Source organism: Osmerus mordax, chromosome 23, assembly GCF_038355195.1.
Source record: "Osmerus mordax isolate fOsmMor3 chromosome 23, fOsmMor3.pri, whole genome shotgun sequence".
Lineage (NCBI taxonomy): Eukaryota > Metazoa > Chordata > Actinopteri > Osmeriformes > Osmeridae > Osmerus > Osmerus mordax.
Genome location: NC_090072.1, coordinates 10,065,417 through 10,090,548, shown reverse-complemented (window position 1 = coordinate 10,090,548; position 25,132 = coordinate 10,065,417). Strand labels below are relative to the sequence as shown.

Sequence of the window (25,132 nt, the reverse complement as noted above, 5' to 3'; positions counted from 1 at the left end):
TGCAAGTAACATGGCATTTTATTTTGTTTGAGTTTAAACTTGTCCAGTGGGGCAAGTACATTTCTCTTCCACTTTCCCTACAAAAAAATCCACTTGTCCCAGACAATCATGTCGTTAGCTGTAGTTCAGATAAGTAGACTAGCTCTAGTACTACCGGTAAACTTATCTAGATCTAGAAATAGAATGCTAGCTATGGGCTAGCTATGGGATAACCTGTAAAATCCCCCCAAGATCATCCCTAATTAAATATTTTCCCCGACGTTGTAAGAACATTTCCGATTAGATGTCCCACGTTTTGATGGTACTACGAGAGACCATATTAGACATGATCTGGTACTAGCCTAGTGTTTATTTCTAATCGATTTCAATGGTCTAAGTGGGCTTTGGTCTGTCGTTTCCCCAACGTGACGTCATGCAATGCATTGTGGGGGAAAAAAGACTCATTGCAAAAAGTAGCAACTTTTTCGTATTATATTCCGTTTTGTGACACCCAACAACATCAAATACAATGGATGTTTATTACCAACAAGCAAATAGCGCAAATTTGCCTTTAAGTATTTTTCTTAGTCAACAAGCCAGCATTTCATCTGTAAAATAGTCTTGGATTTACTGTATCACACTGACATGAATGATATTATTCCTGTGCCTGTTTTCTGATTGCGATATCCATGTCATTTCGGCTTGCGAGAGCTAGCTTAGTGCAGCCCAGTCAACTCAACATTGCAAAATGCTTATCCAAACGTCAATTGTGGCACTGCACCCCGATGGATTATTAAAAGCTGAACGTGCCTGATTCCACCTGCAGGTGGATCACAGACTTCCTGTCTGACAGGAAGCAGTGCGTTAAGCTGGGAACACAAGTCTCTGACTCCCGGTCCATCAGCACCGGATCACCTCAGGGCTGCGTCCTTTCTCCTCTGCTCTTCTCCCTGTACACCAACAGTTGCACCTCCAGTCATCCGTCCGTCAAACTCCTGAAGTTTGCGGACGACACCACCCTTATTGGGCTCATCTCTGGTGGAGACGAGTCTGATTATAGGTGGGAAGCGGCCAACCTGGTGACCTGGTGCAGCCAGAACAACTTAGAGCTCAATGCTCTTAAGACAGTGGAGATGGTTGTGGACTTCAGGAGGAACACAGCCCCACTCACCCCCATCACCCTGTGTGACTCCCCAGTCAACACTGTGGAGTCCTTCCGCTTCCTGGGCACTATCCTCTCCCAGGACCTCAAGTGGGAACTGAACATCAGCTCCCTCATCAAGAAAGCACAACAGAGGATGTACTTCCTTCGGCAGCTGAAGAAGTTCAACCTGCCAAAGACAATGATGGTGCACTTCTACTCAGCCATCATTGAGTCCATCCTCACCTCCTCCATCACCGTCTGGTACGCTGCTGCCACTGCCAAGGACAAGAGCAGACTGCAGCGTATCATCCGTACTGCTGAGAAGGTGATTGGCTGCAATCTGCCTACCCTCGAGGACCTGCACACCTCGAGGACCCTGAGGCGAGCAAGGAAGATTGTGGCCGACTCCTCCCACCCTGGACACTCCCTGTTTCAGTCACTCCCCTCCGGCAGAAGGCTGCGGTCTATCAGGACCAATACCTCACGCCACAAAAACAGTTTCTTCCCTTCCGCTGTTGGCCTCTTCAACAAGGCCAAGGGACCACACTGACTCAAATGACTTATTGCTTAAAACACTCTGCTTTTGCACTGCACCACAACATGGTATCTTGTACATTTGTATTTTTTTTTATATTTGTATTTTTATATTGTAATTTACGGCAACTGATATTTATCCCACTTAGTACTGCTAGTTATGTACCCTTAGTATAGTTAGTCCACATATTTAAATTTTAGGTATATGTTTATTGTATGCACCTTCCTGCCAAAGCAAATTCCTTGTCTGTGCAAACTTTCATGGCGAATAAATCCCTTTCTGATTCTGATTCTGATTCTGAAAAGGACACATACCAAATATGAACTTGGCAGAGTGCCCGGTTCTCAACATAATCATGGGAAACTCTCTGCCCTAACATCCCATTCAAAATACAGATACACAGACAGACAGAGATTAAAGCCATACCACCCATCCCGAGTACTGACCACTGAAGACTGGGAACACCCCACAAGAGCTGCAGTTTTGGAGATGCTCAGACCCAGTCATCTAGCCATCACAATTTGACTATTGTCAAAGTCTCTCAAATCCTTACGCTTGTCCGTTTTTCCTGCTTCTAACACATCAACTCTGAGGACAAAATGTTCACTTCCATGCAATATTTCCGCTCTACAAGACAAATATTGTTTATACTGTACTGAATATATATCTGCAATCATATTTATTTATTTTTGGTGTGTTTTATACACACTGTACTGTATGTAGTCTTGTTATGCTCCATGTATGAGCTTGAAATAGGCCAATGTCACCAGGACGAATTCCTGGAATTTACAAAAGTATTGGAAAAGAGATTCTGGTTATGATTATATGTGGTGGATGGAAAGAGGAAAGATGGAGGGAAAGGAGATGGCTAAATTATGGCAAAAAGGAATATAAAAAAATAAGGAATGAGACTCCTTTTACAAAATATAGTTTAGACTAAGGTTGTGTTCGAGATAAAAATAAACTCTGGTGCGATTGCGCTGTTAGTGCGGTTCATTTGAACGCTGTCATCTGAACCCTGGTGCGCACCAAACAAGTGGACAGAGACCGCTTAAAAAATAGGTCTTGGTCCGCTTCTACACAAACTCTGGTGTGGTTTGTGAACACAGCATGAACCAAAGATGTCAAAATTGACCAATAATAGGATGTAAAAAAAAAATGCAACCCATTAAAGCGTCCTTTTTAACATTTGGTCCAAGTCGTCCGACAACCATATTTCAAGTATATACTCTGAAAACTCAGAGATCAATGTTCAGTCATAGGTTTAAAAGCTTCCAATCAGGTTGCAACCGTTTCCATTTGCCTTTTTTGGGGTTTGCCAGTGTGAACACTAGGGGTATAACAATATATCGCAATACACATTTTTTACAATATGTATCGTAGAGTTATGGCAATATTTTGACAATACGACGTCCGTTTGATCCAATTGGTTGAGCTACCAGCACGCAACCTACTCTGCACCTGCGTCATGCGTGCATTCATTGCATTCACAGAAATCACTTGAACGGAGTTAACTAAATTGTATGAACAAAGAAAATGATCCATCATCTGCCGCTTTTCCGGGGGTCGGGTTGCGGGGGCAGCAACCTAAGCACTTCCACCAGCTCTTCCTGGGGGACCCTGAGGCATTCCCAGGCCAGCCGAGAGACATAGTCCCTCCAGCGTGTCCTGGGTCTTCCCCGGGGCCTCTTTCCAGTGGGACGTGCCCAGAACACCTCACCAGGGAGGCGTCCAGGAGGCATCCTTATCCTGTTCTGATTTCTGAGATGCCCGAGCCACCTCAACTGGCCCCTCTCGACGCAGAGGAGCAGCGAATCTACTCTGAGCCCCTCCCGGATGACCGAGCTTCTCACCCCATCTCTAAGGGAGAGCCAGGACACCCTGCGGAGAACACTCATTTCGGCCACTCGTATTCGCAATCTCGTTCTTTTGGTCACTACCCACAGTTCGTGACCATAGGTGAGGGTAGGAACGTAGATCGACTGGTAAATAGAGAGCTTCACCTTTCGACTCAGCTCCTTCTTCACCACGACGGACCGATGCAGAGCCCGCATCACTGCGGACGCCGCACCGATCCGCCTGTCAATTTCGTGCTCCATTCTTCCCTCACTCGTGAACAAGACCCCAAAGAAAATTATAGAAAATTTTAAATGTTTTGGAAAAAAATCTGTTAAGTGAATTTCAGTCAACTTTAAAATGTTGTTCAAAATATCGTGATATGTATTGTATTGTACACCCAGTATCGTGATACGTATTGAATTGTGAGCTGAGTGTATCGTTACACACCAAATGAACCAGGACTAAATGTATCATTTTATTTTTGGTCCGGACCAAGAGAACTGAACTACAAGTGTGAACACGACCTACAAAGGAAAGGACTGAGGAAAGCCTGAGGAAATGTATTTTACAATTCTTCAATTTCAACTTGTAGTCTACTTGCCATATAGTTTGAATTCAGTCTACAACTTGAATGTATTATATGGGAGAAAAAAAACAGATAAAATATCAGAGAAGGCACATCAGGGAAACTTACCTTATGTTGTAGGGGCACGTGAAGGGGACCTCCCTGTCTCGTTTGTCTGCTTGCATTTGAAGTAGCCTCCCAATCACCTTTATTAACCCGTGTACATTCCTAGTCACAAAAGGAAAAAAAAAACAGTCACTCTAGACATCTACTTAGACATTTTTAAAAGACAGCTTAAAACCTACCTTTTTACCGAAGCATTTAAGTAATTTTATCTCAAAAGGGTTTTCCTACTTTTAAAGTTGTTTTCTCTCTTGAACAGAGATCTTATTGGGATTTTTTTTTATTTTTATTTTTATTTTTTTTATCACTTGTATTATTGATTTTATTGATTTTATGTAAAGCACCTTGAGCTACAATTCTTGAATGAAATGTGCTACATAAATAAAGTCTTACTTACACTCTAGACAACAACTTAAAGCTACCAGAATGGTCTACCATCACATATTTTGTTTTAGTTCATGGAAAGTCAGGAAAGTACATCAAAATAGAAAATGGACACACCCTTTGTGGAGACAGTGTGACCAGAGTCATCAAGATGTTCTCTATAGCACGGTTTTCTTTTTACTTTTAGATATAAAGGTAAAAAGCCACACCTCTATAAAGAGTCTACATTCAAATAGGTTGAAGGATGTATTATCATAACAAGGTCAACATTAACACCCACATACCCTTAGAAAGACCAACTTCCCCCATACCATGTTTCACGTGTGTAATAACTGTGTGTAAAAACGCTAATATATAAAGAGAATGACTTTATAAAGAGAATGACTTTTAATCTAATGAGCTCAGAATTTCATCGGTACTATAAGTGGTTGATTTTGAGGTGTGTAATCCTCTGGGGACATCACAGACATCACAAAATTACAGCTGTATACTGGATGTTAGCAAACATCCCTCCCACATTTCGATCCAGTCTTACCTCAGTATACCTTGCCATATGCAAAGGACATGACATAAAAATTTGCTACAGAGAAGTCCTAGAGCCTCTGTTGAAAGCTATCTTGGAACAGGAAGGGATCTATGTTTCCGGTGTCAGTCAAAATATAAAATGCACTGTGTATTGTGTAGTCACCGATAACCTTGGTGCACACTCTATTGGTGGACTTTTGGTGTACTGGAAGTTTTTCAGGACCATTCATATGTAGATTTAGTCTTGGAGAGCGATAAAAGTTCCAAGACAACAAGGTGAGGTTAGGTGCGTTTCCAAATTGCACCAGAGAAGATCACACCACTCATATTCTGACATGTAAAAACAACCCTGCTTGTGCTTTGACAAATTATTATGGTGTTAAAGGCCCTGTCCATTAACAGAACATCTGAGGTACTTTCACTTTGTGACTGGTTACCCACCAGACATATTACATGACTTTTTTGAAGGCATTGTTCCCTTGGAACTGGTGCTTTGTTTTCATGTCAAATAAATATTTCACATTAAGTGAATTTAACAGTGCCATTACACAATTTCCTTATACAGTGAGGGACTTTTGTTGTTGTTGATCCCCTGCTGATTTTGTAGGTTTGCCCACTGAAAGAAATCTGGTCTATAATTTTAATAGAAGGTTTATTTGAACAGTGAGAGACAGAATAACAACAACAAAATACAGAAAAACACTTCAACATTTTTATAAATTGATTTGCTTTTTAATGAGTGAAATACAGTATTTTTCGGAAATAAAGTCACGGCTTGCACCCCGATTTTACAGTTTTGTGGTTGTACAGCTTATATTTTAAAGCGGCTTATAGGCCGGTTTTAGAACAAAAAAGTTGTTTCGTCCCAAGATCTCTACAGACCGTGCAGCTAATTTAATGCTCAACACTTGAACGGGGGCTTATTACTTGACAGAGGAATTATTTCTACTGTTTCAGTTACATTATCAGGGCTTGGAAATACAGTGACTTGAAAATGGCTAGTAGAACATAACATTTCATAATTTCAGTAATTAAAACAGCTGCAAGACCCAGTGAAATGTTATATACAGCTAGCAAACTAACACTAGCATTGCTAACGACATTGGCAAATTCAACTTTGTTAGTGTAACCGAGCTCTTTGTAGGTTTGTTTTGGATATAATTGTATATGGTCGTGTGGACAATAAGACACGGACACGGTCTCTTTTCACAACTTGTATTTTCCCACTGCTCTTCTTGACATTGCCATTCAAACAGCCCTCACTGACTTCACGTAATGCTTATGTCAGCATCATGCCTACGGCAACTCCAGAGGGACAAAACATCCTTGTCCGTTGTCACATAGAAAGGTCTGCTACAGTATCCTCAGGATTTACAAGCTAGCTAAACTTATATTATATCTAAAATAATTTTGTAGACATACCAATGGATTCTGCCACTAAATTAGTGACTTGGCTTTATTTCTGGACATACTATCCACAACCGAAGTGTGTTACACAATGCTGTAAGATCTCCCATACTCGTGCATTGCTTTTGGTACTCAGAATGCCCCGCGGCAAGCTGGAAAGCTACAAAGTTAAGGGCATTAGCTTAGTAAGATAAGCATTGTTTGGAGTTCTATTGTTGTGTTCGTTCTGTTTTGATATGTGTAATGCTATGGTCTGTAGTTTAGATAATTTGAGTGTTCACCCTGATTGTGAATGTTGTCTAGTTAGATGGCTATCCAAGCTGTCCCATAGAAAAGTGCTTCTGGGGAAATAAACAGTTGTGAACATTGTTCCGCTCAACGCTAGCCAGCACTAAGGTATCGTTGACCCCGTTTAAAGTGTGGCCTATATTCCAGTGCGGCCTGTACTCCGATTTACAAACACAAAGCTCCCATTCTGGTGGGGTGTGGCTTGTAGAGAATGCGGCTTATTTTCTGAAAAATACGGTAAGTGTTTGACCCCCTCTCAATCAGAAATATTTCTGGCTCTCAGGTGTCTTTTATACAGGTTACAAGCGAGATTAGGAGCACGCCCTTTAAGTGTGCTCCTAATCTTGCTCGTTATCTGTATAAAAAAGACACCTGTCCACAGAAGCAATCAATCAGATTCCAAACTCTCCACCATGGCCAAGACCAAAAAGCTGTCCAAGGATGTCAGGGACAAGATTGTAGACCTACACAAGGCTGGAATGGGCTACAAGACTATCGGCAAACAGCTTGGTAAGAAAGTGACAACAGTTGGTGCGATTATTCAAAAACACAAAATAACTCCCTCGGTCTGGGGCTCCATGCAAGATCTCACCTCGTGGAGTTGCAATGATCATGAGAACGGTGAAGAATCAGCCCAGAACTACACAGGAGGAATCTTGTCAATGATCTCAAGACAGCTGGGACTATGGTCACCAAGAAAACAATTGGTAACATGCAAGGTCCCCCTGCTCAAGAAAGCACATGTACAGGCCTGTCTGTTTGATGTTTTCCAATGAACATCTAAATGATTCAGAGGAGAACTGGATGAAAGTGTTGTGGTCAGATGAGACCAAAATCAAGCTCTTTGGCATCAACTTAACTCGCCGTGTTTGGAGGAGGAGGAATGCTCCCCAAGAACACCATCCCCGCCGTCAAACACGGAGGTGGAAACATTATGCTTTGGGGGTGTTTTTCTGCTAAGGGGACAGGACAACTTCACCGCATCAAAGGGACGATGAAAGGGGCCATGTACCGTCAAATCTTGGATGAAAACCTCCTCCCCTCAGCCAGGGCATTGAAAATGGGTCGTGGATGGGTATTCCAGCAATGACCCAAAACACACGGCCAAGGCAACAAAGGAGTGGCTCAACGATGTGGTTTCCGGTGCGCCTGCAGGTTGGCCGCACTGACGAGAGCTCCGCGAGTGCCTAGCATTTTGTTTGTTATGTTACTGTACGTAATTTGTTTTGTCAATGTTACATTGTCGCTCATTCAGTACGACCGGCAGACACTTCTGGACATTAGGCTGTCACTTGGCAAGGATTATTTAACAAACTTTAATTCCACTTTCCGGAGTACGAGCATGGACTGCAGCGGGCCCTTTGTTGTTCCGCCGCCGTGCAAGGCGTTAGCGTGGATACCCAAAGTAGTTACCATTGCTGTGTGCACAACTAAAATAAATCAACCTATACCTTTCTTTCTAAAGTTTTCTGAGCAGTGAAAATTGAAGTGAAGGTGGGTTCATGTCATTAGGAGGGATGCCTGATGTCGTTGTTAAGCGGTTCAGCAGAATGGAACAATGGGGGTACACGTTACAAAAAGGAGTCAGCATTTGAGAAAGCTGGGGCATTTTTTGTGGAGGACAGGGCATGGAAGCTGGATCAGATGCAGAGGAGCAAATCGGAGTATGGTTAGAAGAAGGTCCTGCAGCGAAGGACCACGAGAATGCCAACCTGCCTCTTCCAGATGAGTGCTGCACAGCGCACCATCTGTGCGCTGTGCAGCTTATTTTGCCATTGTTTTCAAAAGCACAAAATGTAGTTGATTCCTATGGTACATTATGCCTGCTAGCATGTGCGCTAGTTGCTATCCTGTTAGTTCTTCAAAGCAGTGCAAACGTTGGTGTAATCGCAGTTTGACTTGCTAGGAAGTAAGCAGCTAAAATGTTGATCCATAACTACAATATTGAGCTTGCCTACGGTATGTAATTTGAAAAAATGAAGCTTGCAAAGAATAGAACACCATACCTTCAGTGAAACATGGTGGAGGATCGGTTATGTTTTTGGAAAGGATGCACCAATACCATTTTTTAAGGACCGAGTACCGATATTCTTTTTCTGGTAATCGCCGATAATTTTTTATTTTTTTTGTGGATGATGATGCAGTTTTCCAAGCACAACACAGTGAGACTAATGAATGTAGGACAGTTTATTTATTATTACTCGAATGAAAAATGTATTATTTTTATGTGCTTATGTACTTAAAGCACAAATGTCAGTGAGTGTCCAATAACCTTCAAAGGGCATAATTACCAGTAAGAAAGGCTGGTGGGATCAGCCAATAAGAGACCGAATACGCTTGTCAGACATTTATCATATTATAATATGTTAGTTATTATAAATGATGGTTGGTCATAGCCACAATGACAGAGTTACGTGGACCAGGATGGTTGTTTCGCTATCGATTTTTACGTTTAACACGCAATTTATACTTTTGCATAAGTAGCCTACTACTTGCCAAACAAATGTCCTGGTGCACGTAACTGTCAGGCTATTGCATTTTGTACTTCTGTCGATCAATTTCTTATTTCTTGTTAGTTACTGCATCCATTCAGCGACAAAGTGTAGTACCAACCCTTTCCGTTTTGAGTTAATGTAATGTGTTTTTGAGTTAATGTAACGTTGTTTCCCATTTGGGGGAGCATGTCTTTGTATTGGGGGGAGGTGAGCAAGTCATCCTATTTGGGGGGAGTTGACTCGTATTTGGGGGGAGTGTTTTCATTTGGGGGATGCACTCATGTTAGTGGGTGTGATTTGCATTTCAGGGCCACCGTACTTTTATGAGTCTTGATCTGAATCCTATTGAACTAGGCTGGTTTACATTTACATTTAGTCATTTAGCAGACACTCTTATCCAGAGCGACATCGAACTGGCAACCTTCTGATTACTAGCCCGCTTCCCTAACGGCTCAGCCACCTGACTCCCTGGTTTAAAGTACTTCCTGCCTCTATGTATTAATGCTCATCAGGGCTCCAGACTAACTTGTTGCCTTGGGTGCACTGGTGCGCCTAACTTTTTTATTTAGGTGCACCAGCACCAAATTTAGGTGCACCCAAACTTTTCCTTGCGTCGCCACAATTTCAAGGTCACCTTTTTATCACGCTCCATATACATTCATATATATTATGTAAATGATCTTAAACAAGAATAAGGTGTAGGTAAATATTTGTTTTATTTGACAGACAATCATACTGTATATATATATAAAAAAATATTTTAAGTGCTTCACTGAGCTACCAAACTAAAACATTTTAAGCAAAATAAAACATTTCAAAATAGAAAGTGCTACAGTTTAAAAGTGCTTCCCTGAACTGAGACCTAACATTTCATGGCTCAAAGTCTTATAGCGGGTCCCACCTTGCTGTCCCATGCCCTTCAGATGGCCAACACCTGTAATTTGGCCTTCTTGCCCTATGGCCTTGGCTAAATCATCTTGCCACACTCTCCCTAGCATCAAAATCCTAGCTCCATGGGTTAGCTCCATGGCCCAGCTTCGTAACTCATTTTTAAAAGGGGCCACATGAGAAACCTGAAATGTGTTGGAGGGCCTCTTCAATTTGCTCACTATTCATTTTCTCCCATTGTAAAAAGCAGTAAAGTATATATTTTGATTAGCTGCTACTGGTTATCAGAAGAATAAGGATATTCTGTAAATATTTATATAAATATTTTAGATTTTGGTGTAGGTCAAATAGGAAAGATTATAGAAGTAATAAACAGTATAAACAACAACAACAGTGTTTCATTTTATTTGTAACCAGTTAATCTTCACAAAGCTGCACGGATCTACAGGATATCTGGACCACAGCCAATCAGAGGCAAAGACCCGCCCCATCTCTGTCTCTGATTGGTTTAGACCACGATATGATCCAACCATGAGTGTCAGTTCCGTCTTAGGATAACAAACGCTTCGTTTGTGGAGAGACAGCGGATGCGAGGAGGTTAGGTGCACCGGTGCAAATTGGTTGCACTTGTTTGTCTTGATGTAAGTAATCAACTCAGTCATTTTTATGGTGATATCTAAAGGTTAACATTTTCTACCCTATTTACATGAGAAAAAGAATGAATAGGCGTATGAATAGGCTATATTTGGGTCTTTTTCTCAACTTTCCCCTAGTGGGATTCTTCTGGGCTTTTTTTTCCTTACTCAGGACATATTGAGGATACAAAATCAGTTGAGTTTGCTTCTGTTGCAAATTTTCCTACCTTTTTTCATAAAATAACTTGACTACTTCCTGTTATGATAAGCCAGTCAACCTTGATATCAAAATGATTTAAATCTACTAACCAAACCATTTATAATTATTTTAGATATAAGTTTAGCTAGCTTGTAAATCCTGAGGATACTGTAGCAGACCTTTCTATGTGACAACGGACAAGGATGTTTTGTCCCTCGGGAGTTGCCGTAGGTTTGATGCTGAAAGCATTACGTGAAATCAGTGAGGGCTGTTTGAATGGCGATGTCAAGAAGAGAAGTGGGAAAATACAAGTTGTGAAAAGAGACCGTGTCTTATTGTCCACAAGACCATATGAAATTATATCTAAAATGAACCTACAAAGAACTCGGTTACACTACCTAAGTTCAATTAGCCAATGTCGTTAGCGTCGCTAGCTAAAGTCAGTTTGCTAGTTGTATATAACATTTCACTGGGTCTTGCAGCAGTTTGATTTACTGAAATTATTATGAAATGTTCTACTAACCATTTGCCTACTTTAGCAAGTCACTGTATTTCCAAGCCGATAGTGTAACTGAGACGACACTGTAAATAATTCCTCTTTCAAGTAATAAGCCCCCGTTCAAGTGTTGAGCATTAAATTAGCTGCACGGTCTGTCGAGATCTTGGGAAAAAGCCTTTTTTTTTTTCTAAAACCGGGCTATAAGCCGATTAGAAATATAAGCCGTACAACCACAAAACTGTAAAATCGGTGTACAGGCCTTGGCTTTATTTCCGAAAAATACATATTGTACAACATGACATACGCAATTGGTAATGTAGGAAACAGAAGTCAATTGTAGGCTACGTTTATTTGCATACATGTACAAAGGCACTGAATTTGTTCATAAGAATGAGTAATTGCTTTTATGATATGCATAAATGACTAGATGATGTGGAGGTTGAACAAGAAGTTGAGAATTTCAATTGAGATGTGATTAAAAATTAAGCAACTGAGAAAAACTGCAGCTGCATAACGGCACAAAATCACTCAATAAATCCAGGAATCAATGTTTGTGTGTCCCTGATAGTTTCATCTTCAGGGGCACTGTGCATTTAGTGTCTCTAAAGCCCAATTTATACTTAGGTCGCCGACACTTTTGAAATGGTCGCCGACAGAAATTACGTCATGGTCGACACTTTTAACCGTCGCTTGGAAGTGTCGGCTACCAGGATATATTTCTACTGGCGCTGATGTCAGTCCCATGCCAGAAATGTGGGCGTTATCTTTGATTCAGCACTAGAATTTGACAAATTAATCTGTTGTCAAAGGTAGTTTCTTTCATTTAAGGACTATTGCAAAACAAAAATCTTTCCTCTCTTTCAAGGACTTGGAAATTGTTATTCATGCACTTATATCGTCTCGAATTGATTATTGTAATTCTCTGTATTATGGCATTTCAATCATCATTATCACGCCTGCAGCTTGTCCAGAATGCGGCTGCTAGAATGTTGACTGGTACCAGGAAGAGGGACCATATCTCCCTGATATTGGCCTCTCTTTACTGGTTGCCAGTCAAATATACAATTGATTTTAAGGTGTTGTTACTTGTTTTTAAAGCTTTACATGGATTGGCTCCATTGTATATATCAGATCTTCTTAGGCTGTATCACACTTTCAGGCCCCTTAGATCATCAAACCAGTTCCTTTTAGCCATTCCACAGACTCGGATGAAAACAAAAGGTGATCGTGCCCTTTCAGCTGTAGCCCCTACTCTGTGGAATAAACTGCCAATTTTTATCAGGTCATCCCCCACCACTGAGACATTTAAGTCTCGTCTTAAAACATATTTTTATTCTTTGGCTTTTGAGTCAGTTTAGGGTCACTCGTGCTTACTGTAATTGCGTTGTTTGTCTGTTGTTCTTATTTATTGTTGTTTTGCCCTATTTGATGATTTTGTACAGCACTTTGGTCGCCATTGGCTGTTTTTAAATGTGCTCTATAAATAAAAATGACTTGACTTGATGTCGTCACAGTGTCGCGCAAGAGTGATTGGCTAGATAGACGGATCTCGTCATTTGATATTAATTTAAACATTAGGTTTGAAGGTGATATAGTAAAACAAACTACACAGGGTACAATTTCTGGTGAAATGGCATCAATGTGCTTGCGTCGGTTGCAGATGGGTCCGTTTAATATCCGTTACGTTTAACTGATATTTTTGTATATTTTATAGAAGAATGCATACTTATTATTTATGAATATTGCATAGATTTAAGATTTTAGAGGGCATCTGATAAGGATGCCTCCTGGACGCCTCCCTGGTGAGGTGTTCTGGGCACGTCCCACTGGGAAGAGGCCCCGGGGAAGACCCAGGACACGCTGGAGGGACTATGTCTCTCGGCTGGCCTGGGAACGCCTCGGGGTCCCCCAGGAAGAGCTGGTGGAAGTGGCCGGGGAGAGGAAAGTCTGGGCCTCCCTGCTTAGGTTGCTGCCCCGCGACCCGACCCCCGGACAAGCGGAAGATGATGGATGGATGGAATAGATTTAAAAGCATACATTTGTTGCTGTTCATTTACACTTCAAAATACTAAGAGTGAAGTGTAGAATGAAACATGGTTCTCTTTTAATTTCCCTAAGGACAGGAAGGAATGCTGATAGGCTGTGGCAGCCTCACATCCTAAACAGTTGCATCAAAACAACCGTTATGACTTAACCTCCTGGGAAACAAGTAAACGTTGTGTTTTCCATGTAATTGTTTTTGGTCTGTTTATTTAGGCTTAAAAAAAACATCTTACAATTTAGACTTAACATTTATTTTTTATTTTATAGCATGTCCCCTGTAGTGGACCACAGGATCATTTTAGTGTGAAAAGACAGCCAAACTTAGAAGATTGAAAAACTGAACATATTATCTTTCTGCATGATTGATATCCACCATCTCTGGCATGTGCCTGGCTCCTAGTCTGCGCATAGCTCTGGTTGTTGGATCCTCATTTTGGTTGGTGGCTCATACTCTTCTTCACTGTCTTCACCGCAGTCATCAAGTTTTGGACTATCCAACAGCTCTTCTGCTAGGAGCAGTTTGAAGTCCAGGTATTGTTGGGTGTTCTTCGCTGGTTGGTTAAGCACTTTGCTGTCAGACTTGTACTGGATCCAGGAGTTTGTAATGGCAACATCAAAGAAGTGAGTAAGCACACGTGATGTCCATTTCTTGGTCCTGTTTGACATGCGATAAAAGCTTAGCATGCGGTCACATAGGTCCACGCCACCCATGTTGTCATTGTACTGCCTGATCACTGCTGGTCTCACCTGAACATGGACCATTTCTTTCTTGGACCGTCTGGTGCAAATATCTTCACAATCTTTTCCATGTACAGTGGACGCCATCAGCACTGGTTTGTTGTCAAACCATTTTGTGATTGCCAGCTCAGGACTTTTTCTGACCACACTGATGCTCCTCTCCCCTCTTTTCGCAACTTATTGTCTCCTGGCAGCTGGCATGGCGTTGGGACTCGGTTCTTCATTATGGTTCCAGTTGCAGGAAAGCCCTTTGCCAGCAATGCATCCATGAGATTGATCGTTGTGAAGTATCGGTCAAAGAATACGTGACTGCCCGTGGGAACAGATTCAACCATGCGTAGGACTGATGCTGCTCCAATGCCCAGTCTTTGGCCCCTGAATGTATTATTCCCTTGGTACACTTTGAAATCCAGCATCAGACCATTTGGAGACAAAGACCTTTAGGCCAGTAGGGTTTGGCATGCCTGGAACATATTGCCTGACAGGGCAACGGCCTGTGAACAGGATGATTTGCTCATCAATGCAGACCTTCTCAGACTTTGTAAGGTTGAGACAGCCTTGCCTCACACGATCAAGTAATGTACTGACTTTCTAAAGAATGTCTGTCTTATTTGTTTCTTCTGTTACATCCAGGTCATCAACAATCTTGAGTGAGCTTCTCAGCTTGAAGAACCTATGCCTTGCCATTTTGCTGCTTATGACTGGTACTTTAGTTTTTTTGTTGTTGCCCAAAACATTTTAATTCTGGGATAGCCAAGGCAGGCCATGTGAACTAATTTGCCATAGAAGATCTTTATTTCTTGTGGACTAGTATTCAGAGACACTCCTCTAGTTTGCAGCTGTCTTTGATTTTTGAATGCTGCCAAATCTTCAAACACTGTTGGCAATGTACTGGGAAAAGTACTGAATTGGACGGGTTGTAGGGTCATCTTGACAACCAGGAAGCCCAGGAAGCCCAGGTAGCACAGGTGTGAATCTATTATGATGAAGAAAAAAACACCAATAAATGAAAGATAATAAACAAGAATAATACTTAAACTCACGCAAATCAAATTAGATTAAATGCAGTCAGGTGGTAGTGCATCATTATAAAATTACAGTATTGACCATACTCATGGAAACAAAATTTGCATTCTTGAGACATTTTGGATTTATTTCATGCATCACTGTGGAAATCTTCAAATCTTAAGGATAACAGATAAATATAACACACATAACCCTAACCCTGGTACTAAATAAAACCTTTGTGCTACTACTGGCCCAAAGAGGGCGACTTTCCTGATCCTCCCTGTCTGTGTCTGTATCATCTGAGCCTCCTGCATCATCTTCCTCTTCTTCAACCTCTTTTTCTATCCTAGGCTCAAACTCATCCTCATCTCTCTCATCATCTGACAGCTCCAAATCTGAATTTCCCCTCAACCATCCGGAAAAGAATCCTCTCTGCTTCAGTTCTGTTTCCTACAACAATTTTACATGAAGATCTTGGTGATCTTTTTTATTTATTTAACCTTTATTTACCCGTGCAAGATCATTAAGAACAGATTCTTATTTACAATGATGGCCTGATAGCATGAATGTCACTATAATTGACATTCATGAAAGGGCTATTATTTCAAACAAAAAATAATTTAACTGCTTTCAAAACAACAAATATAGTTCCTCAGAAGTTAATAAACAAGAAAATATACAATTATCATAGTAAAAACTAAAGAGATAAACAATATTTGACTTACCTCTCCTCTTTCCATAAAATGTGCTTGCTGCTATGGCGGCTATTTTGGATGGACAGAAAAAGAAAGTAACCAAAAATCCCACCCTGTCACATGACATATCAATGGAAAGCCCAGGATGTCCTCTTTCGAATACAGCAGGAGTTCAAAAGAATAAAAGTAGATGCATGTGAACAAAATGTCCAGTATAGAGCCCAAAAGTTGATGGGCGGGGTCTCAAGTTTTTACATCTAGTGATACTTTTAAGCATTTACCCATATTGCATTTCATTAATAAAGAACCCCTGTTCTGCCCTGAATACGTTTTATTTGATGTGCAGGGCTCGACAATAACGATGGCCCGATGGCCCGGGGCCAGTAAAAAGTAACGTTGTGACAGTTAAACTAGCAACTCACTGTCCCGATCGGGCCACTGCAAATTATTGATTGAAAAGACAAATCGCATTGTAAAAGTTTACATCCTTCATATGTTTTGCTATCTGCTAAATGCATAAATAACTTTGCAGCTCATGGGGCACACAGTTGGCAAATCAAGAGTTGTGTTGAGTGACGAGTGGTTGTCAAATTGTAATTCTCTAATCTCAATAAATTTTTTAACAACTGGCGCGAGACTGGCGCGAGACAATAAAGTGAAGATGGCAGCTAAGGAGAGCTACTGGCTCAAACGGAAGGAACTTTTTTAATGGAACTAATATGCACTGTGTCGTCTGTCGTATGTTGCCGTCTAAAGCAGACAAAAGTGGATCTTTTTACAAAGTCACCGACAACATCGAAAACAATCCCTGACCAGCCATGCTAATAGCAGACAGCACCTGGTTTGCGTGACAGCTAAGAGGGTGGTTGACTTCTGGGCCGTTGACCATGCTGGTCAGGAATTTAAATGCAACGGCATATCAAGTAATTAAGACGGACTAGCCGCTCGCCTCGTTCCCCCGGGCTATTGAACTGCAGCAGCAGAATGGTGTCGACTTGGGTACTCAGTATCATACTGATGAAATGCTATGGAAGCTTTTATATATTAGCATTGAGGGACCAGAGGTTTCACAGTTTCAGCCACACAGAGTTGTGCAGAGATGTCTGTCAGCAGGGGAGAGAGCAAGTCATGTTTGAGATTAAAAAGTAAATTGTTTTGCTGATTATTACCTTTATATTTTTTATTACTAGAAATGTGATTTCATTTTTGTTATTTTTATATCCAGGATGTGTTTAATATATGGTTAAACAAGTTTACAGAATAACACAACTTATAAGTCTTTGGTTTTGTTGTAACAATGATAAACTAGAGAGGGTACAATTTCTGGGGAAATTGTAGGGTGTGCTTGCTTGCGTCGGTTGCACAGGGTTCCGATTTTTAAAGAATTTTTTACAACTGATATTTCTGTATATTTTATATAAAAATGCATACTTATTATTTAGAAAGATTACATAGATTTAAAAGCATATTTTTTTTGCTGCTCATTTACAACTCAAAATATGAGTGACGTGTAGAATTAAATAGATGTCTTCTCATTTCCCCTGCAAGAGGCAGCCTCATAGTTGAATCAAAACGAATAAATTTGGCAGACCGGTGTAAAAATGTACCTAATCTCTATGACTTAAACGTCCTTTTAAGTTTTTCCCTTCTCGTGATATTTTCAGGCATTTAGCCTACTCATATTGCATTCATTCATTAATAAAGAACACCCTTTGAATTTTATTCTACGACGTTTCCCGGCAGTAGAAGATGGAATCGCGATTCAAACAGTACCATCTGCTAACTGAAAATATGCCCCCCAAAACGTAAATAAGCTTGAACATTTTTTAGCGGAAAATCGCTCATTCATAAAAAGCTCACTCGTAGCGATCATTGTCAGTAACAACGCAAAATGCGATATAGCCCTGTGTGGAGAAGCTGCCCCGGTAAATTGTACTACTACGGTACAGTACTAGACTACTGCTGTGTTCGTCTTGGTAGCGATTGCGTTGGTTGAATTGGATTTAACGTTCCGTTGTACGGTTTAGGCTGAAATTAATTATTTTCATGAACAGATTGACAACGTTTAGGCTGTGGCAATGAAGTTCAGGTTAGTAGTTAGACTTTTGATTTAAGTATGGGGAGTGCCGAACATGTTCTGTCGCCGTTTGACTTCCTATTAAACAGCTGTGTAGTGTAGATGTTTTTGTAGTGCGTCTCGCGTAAGCTACAGCGTTGCAGTGAGCTACACTGTTTGAAACCACAGGTAAAGGTAATTTCACCAACAAATCGTTTACTAATGTCAGAATAAATCCTACAACGAAAATGTATATGTGAGGAATGTTTATTTTAACGATTGAAAACAGATAACGCTACATTATAGACCACTGTAGTATGTGTTGCCCGGGCAACACAGGCTAATGTCATGATGCTAATACTTTAGTGAAATAGTAGACTACTGTTTCCGAAAGTAGATGTACTTCCTTAATAATATCAGCTTATATTGTACATTACACAGCACAATTGTGTGTCATATCACAAAGTAAAATGAGTAAATAGTTATCACCCTGGCCTCTTTTCTTGTGGCATTTCTGCAGCTGCCTTGCAGTAAAGCTATAGTTAGCCTAGCTATCCCCCAAGTTAACAGATGCGAAACCAATGTTCTGCCAAAGGTAGTCACGCGTGTTTTCGTGACGTTAGTGACGCAGTGACGTTAGTAACGTCAGTGACTGTGGCTAGCAAATTAGCCACCGTTAGCTTCACTTTTCGCCACAAAAACTTAACTTAAGCCTAAACCATGCAACGGAACGTAAATTCCAATAGAAGCAACTCAATCGCTACCAAGACGAAACTTTTTTTTTTGACACCTACGTTGTCTATGTAGGCCAAATATTGACTGAGTTTTAGGGGGGCAAAAAGAAATAAAAATAATAATAATAATATATATGTGAGAGAACAAAGGTTGTGCCCTTGCCGAAGGCAAAGCACACCCAATTACAACTTTTGGAGGGGGGCCAGTATTTTCTTTTTTTATGTTGAGCCCTGATGTGTTACAAATTCTAAGTTGACAAGTACATTTATTTCGGTACTATTATACAGAAGATATTGTGACTAGAGCCGACTGAAATGATTTTTAGGGCCGATACCGATACAAATATTTGGTGATTTAAAAATCTGATATTCCTTTGTATTAAAAAAAAAATTTAATCCAGAAACGCGTAACAAAACATAAACAGATTTCCCTAACACTCTGCCCGACTGTGGCTGGATCAGCTGGTTGTAGGGTTTGTGACTTTCTTAACAAGAGTGTTGCCAACAGGGACATTGTAGGGTGTCCTCTGGTGGACAAACTATGCAACGCAAACACTCGTCCACTAAAAACAAAAATACAGATATATATTATATATTTAATATTCATTTATCGTCCATTATAAATGCCGATACAGATAGTTTGGAAAATGCCTAATATCGGCGGATAATATTGGCCCGCCGATAAATCGGTCGAGCTCTAATTGTGACTTATTTTATCACAACAACACAATGAAACTGGCATTCAACTTGAATTATCAACAAAATTCTACGGCTTTGAAACGTGTGGGAGTCTAGTGTTTCATGTCAAAAGAAGAACTGGTCTGTGAAGCCATCAGAAAGCAATGACTGTAAGTGTTGTATTCTGTGAATGTTTATCTGTTGATTTAGATGTTTTGGGCTAATTCCAAATTTGTATAAATCAAATATTTTGTGTTTTGGCTATCAATACGCTAATGCTGTACTGCAACATACTCCACAGGTGGCATATTTTGTAACTGTTTGTATTTCCTTTGTAGTTTCACTCTGATTTATCATGGTCATGTTAACTGTGACTTCAATAAAGGAGCAAGTGCGCTCAGTATCTTGGCTCATGAAAATGAACTTGACTATTTATGATAACGCTTTGGAAGCACAATGCATAGAGATCCGTATAACTCCCTTTGAAGCTGATTCTAACAAAGTTGTCATTCACACAGGGGTTGTCCCTAATTTGAGTGACAGATTAGTTGACTTTTGATTTCAGTAGAGTGCCGAAAATGTACTGTCGCCGTTTGGCTTCCTAAACAGCGATGGAATTCTGTAATCTTACCCGTTATAGCGTTACAGTGAGCTACACTGGTTTTACACAGGTATATAATGATAATTTCACCAACAATTCGTTTACTTGTAATCCAATGTCATAATAAATCCTATTAAGTTTGTGTGCGAGGGTGTTTATATCACAGTCTGGAAACAGAGCTAGCTCCATGTCATCACCCTGGCTTTTGCCTGTGGCATTTCTGCAGCTGTCTTACCATTTCAGGGAGCTAACTGTCAGGGGGGGGGGGAGGGGCGCGCGCGCATGTTTTTTATTATTGTATTCGTTCTGGGAGACTGGCGTTGGTCACGGTTTGGAATGAAAGGGAGAAAACAGGACAAAGTAACTTGACGGATATCGCTCATAATTTTTCTTTTTTTACGACAACGTTAAGGCAGCAGGCATGTGTTGCTTAGGCAGCCACCTTCGCTGCAAAGTGCTGCGGGAAACCCTGGGTACTAATCGCTCGGGGGTTTGTGACGTTGTGATCTAATGTCATAATAAATCCTAAAACGAACATTTGTTATGCATGTTTATTCTTTTAACGATTGAAAACGATGTAACACAGACCGCTGTTGTATGTGTCGTCCAACAGAGGCTAATGATGCTTCCGAAAGTAGATGTAGGCTACTAATAATATCAGTGTATCGTATTGTACATTACATTTCACAATTTAACTTTTTATCACAATATTAAGTGATTTTTGCTAAGTAAGTTTTGCTTTTGTTGACGCTTGGAACTTGGAGATTACATTGAGAGCTGAACGTTTGTCCTCCTAACGTACCCTTTTGCTCACCTTGGCTGGAGAGAAGCCGTTTTGCTCCGAGCTCTAGCTTCAGACCTGACCCCTAGACCAGTAAGTAAGTTGTACAGCGGAGCCAAGTAGACTACCATTGCGTGGGGAACAGGGTGTTTATATATTCTGTAATCTTACCCGTTATAGCGTTAGTGACCTACACTGGTTTTACACAGGTATATAATGATAATTTCACCAACAATTAGTTTACTTGTAATCTTATGTCAACAAACAAAAAAACTACAAATCCTGTTATAAATGCAATACGTCTGCGCTTCCTCAGAGTTTGTTAAAGTTCGGCTACGTGTGAAAAATGGGAAAGTGTACTTTCAACGAGACATGGCTAGATCACAGCAATTTCCGCTGTTGGTTACAAGCGGTACCCAGCTCCAGGTACAAGGCTCGCTGAAAACTTTGCCCCAAAAATATTCAAAATTACAAATGTGATTGTTTTATCTGTAAATTTAATTTATGCTTTTTCAGTGACTGAATTCATTGAAATAAAATGTTTTTTTCAGAATTTCTTAGGAGTAATGCCTCGTGTAGGTCTTAAATTTCAATCTTTATGGTCTAAAAATGTATTAAAAAGGTCTTAAATTTGACTTGCTGAAACCTGCAAGAACCTTGCTCTGGGAATGTCCCTGTATCTACTGTAAGTCGCTCTGGATAATAACGTCTGCTAAAAATGACTAAATGTAAACTACAAACAATTAAGTTATAAATAACTGTTAGGGAAATCAGTTTGTTTTGTTACGCGTTTCTGGATTTTTAAAATATTTTTTTATATCGGAATATCAGATTTTTAAATCACCAAATATTTGTATCAGTATCGGCCTTAAAAATCCTTTATCGGTCGGGCTCTACTCTGAAGTTATTTCCCCTGTTGTCAGGACCCCTGTAAGTCCTACTGGTGTTGAGTAATATAAGCTTGAACACAATGAAAACACATGCATGAAGAGGCCGAGAGGTGGTAGGTATTAGCTGGAAGACAAAATTGCATGACACAGCATGAAGCCTTACCTAATTCAAGTCAAAAGTCAAATATAATACAACAATATATTCATATTTGACATATATTTTTCTAAGAGTACATCCAGGCGTTTTCTAAAAGGGCCTTGTGGAGACTCCAAAAGGACCATTGGTACCAGAGGTCAAATACCTAGGATAAAAAGGTATCATTTTTCATAATTTTTATCTCTAATGAACGGTGGTACTTAGAACTATCATATATTATAGCTAAATCCCCCATTAGTATTGCTGAAACACAAAAACTGAAGCATGAACACATTGGAGTGCTTTATCTGATTCACCAAGATTGACGCACAAAGAACACTGTGCCTCATTCACCAATACCTTCCTGAGTTATTTCTTAAAGTTGTTCAAGAAAGTTCCTAAGAACTAATCAACATGTGATTCATGATGTGTTCCTAAACAGCAGAATTGTTCGCAGGTGTGGTCTTAGAATGATGAATCCCAATATTTCGTAAGTTGAAAGCTCGTGTCCTATTTAGCATAGGTAAACGCCCCGTTAATTCCCATAAAAAGGCATGAGATGGCAGGGCCGTGTGCACACTCAGAGAAATGTCAAAAAGACGTGGTAAAGACGGTGGAGGCCTCGACAAAAGACAGAAAAACTTTAGTAATTCTGAAGTGGAGGTACAGCTGCAAGAAGTTAGCGACAAACGACAGATCATATTTAATAGCGTCAGCGGTGGATACAAAGCAGTAAGTAAAACCGATGCATGGAATGTGATTACTCATGCAGTGAACGCTGTGTCTGGAGACGGGCGCAGAACTGATGAAGTGAAAAAGAAATGGTTTAACTTTAATCTTAATTCTGAAGCAAAAAAACATATTTCAAAACATAGCCTAGAAGACTGCTCTTGGTAGCCTAAAGCTTCACTCTCTGCCAATAAATCTCTATGGTCACGGAAGATGCGTCCCCTCCTCAGGGCACGATCTGCAACATTTTGCAGCAGCAGTAAATACGCCATTGTGTGGTGTAGTCCTAGTGTGCGGAATAGGCCTAGTTTGGGCCTATAAATACCGTGATCAGTCACTTATTATTGGATGGCAAGGTTCCTCGTTAACATAATTGATGTGAATTGAAGGCAAAGCAAGGCTAGTTAACTTATACAGGCCTAGCACAATTCATACACCATGGCAATTCAAGTGCTTTACAAATTAGCAGAAGTGTAAGTGTAGTGTAATTATTAAAACAAACAAACATATAAAAAAATTATAAAAAATGATTAGTTGAAAGATTATAAAGGACAGAAATATTCAATTTTAAATTAGAACAGAAGAAAACGGTATAACTACTTATTTTGCGCAAACATGTCAGCTCTCAATTGTGTGTAAGAGTGCTCTTGGGTGTGCGTAAATTCTGTTCTTACCTAAGAACAAATCCCAAATAAGAAAACATGGATGAATGCCAGAATCTTCGTGAAAACTGCGTAAGTGGGATTTAACAACAAATTAGTTCTTAACACTTGTGTTATCTTCGGGTCATTCTGACCCATCAGTCATTGTGACCCACCGTCGTATTGCGACAACTTTACCGCATACAAAAACAAAGTGAAGCATTTTCTTTTAACTGTTGGGCTGTCTCAGACCCCCCACATTGCAAAGGTTAAAAGAAAATGATTTTTATTAGTTTTTGTATTGGGTAAAATTGGGTAAACACAACGATGGTTCGTTATGAACCTTTGGGTCATGTGACCCGAATGAGGCCCATTGCTTCTGTCATCAATTTTGCGCCTGGACTTTTATTTTAAAAGGGTCATTGATTACGAAACCAATTTTACTTTGTCATAGTTGACTAACTACAGTTCGGTGGGTAAAATGGACATACAGTGAACCTCAAAGTCTATTGACACCTCTTTCCTATCTAAATCTCACAACTTGAAACTGCAGCTGTAAAACGATCAGTTTCGAAAAAGCTGAATTTGTGAAGTCACAAATTCCGCATCACCTTTGTCACGACCCAACATTTACATACAGACCAGCCCTCTGGTGTTCTGGCCCAGGATTAGGGATGGGCGATACCAATCATTTTCTTTTCGATCCGATACCAAGTACTTTCAAGACTAGTATCGTCAATATCAATTCCGATAGCGATACTTCTATGAAATATTTTTATTTGAGTAATTTTATAATACATTCTGAAAGCCATAGTTATTAATACATTTTATGTTCATGGAAAAGTACTTGGGCAAACGGGTGCGAGCAAGTTATGTTTTTAACCTATTGCAGCTGTCTGTTACGTGAAAAGAAATGATAGAACCCGAAAATGCTCAAACCATTATTTGCAACGGGAAACATTTATTCATTTTTTCTGAGATCTAAACTACTAATAATCGCGACTCAGATCAAACTCATAGGCTGCGTCCTGCGTTGTAACAGCTGGCTACACTACACATATCAAACAAGTTCAACAATAGAAACTTAAGCAATGCTTCCGTCAACAAAATTAACCCCCCAACTGAGTCCCCTTCGGTCCTGCCGCAAGTCATGCTGAAAACCAAGAGCGCAGTTGCGACCCTACATGAACAACGGTGCGAATAGCTACAACATAAAAACTAAATTTCCCATAATGAGTAGTTTGAATCCATCCACCACCGAGGACCTCATTTGGATCAGTACAGTGGGGCCCTCCATGGAAATGTTTGATGCCTCTAAATGTGCTGAAAACTGAATGAACTTAATAAATTAATATGTAATGAATAAATAAGTAACAACTCCTGTTTCTGGTCAATTTTGTTTAATTCATTCAATAGTCTAATAATGATGCAATGTTAAAAGTTTTTTGTTTTGGTGGTGGGGGGGTCCTTGGAAAATGTTCTCCCCTGTAAGGGGTCCCTGGCCCCAAAATGTTTGAGAACTCCTGCTCTAGCTCATCTGCTTTTTATTAACGCTGATTTGCAAGGAATGCAAGAACAGCTAGATAGCGAAAACACCTAGACTGTAGGCATGTAAACTAGTTTAGCTTGCTAACGCAAGAGCATAGGTAGAATGTGTGATGATTTAGCCTAGTTTCTTGGCAATGGGGCTAACGCATTATTTCATGTTCCTGATTGTGTTTCATTCGAATAAATAACCTGTGTTGTCATGTAAATCTACAATTCACGATGCATGTTTGTCCAGATCTTTGTCAGGTTATTTTTCATTAGATTTTTCAGCAAGATATGAATAGAGTTGAATCACGATATAGTTTGGTTGCTAAACTGTAACGTTAAGCCGATCCCGTTTGCTTCGACA

At 40.2% G+C, this 25,132-nt stretch overlaps 1 protein-coding gene across 2 annotated transcripts in view; it reads right to left on the bottom strand.

The window, feature by feature from the left end:
* focad (focadhesin) overlaps positions 1 to 25,132 on the bottom strand; it is a 128,977-nt gene that overhangs the window by 96,754 nt on the left and 7,091 nt on the right. For both annotated transcript variants that reach the window (XM_067261178.1, XM_067261179.1), the window contains exon 4: positions 4,192 to 4,290. In XM_067261178.1, coding sequence (XP_067117279.1) covers positions 4,192 to 4,290 — 99 coding nt within the window. The remainder of the gene's footprint in view (positions 1 to 4,191; positions 4,291 to 25,132) is intronic.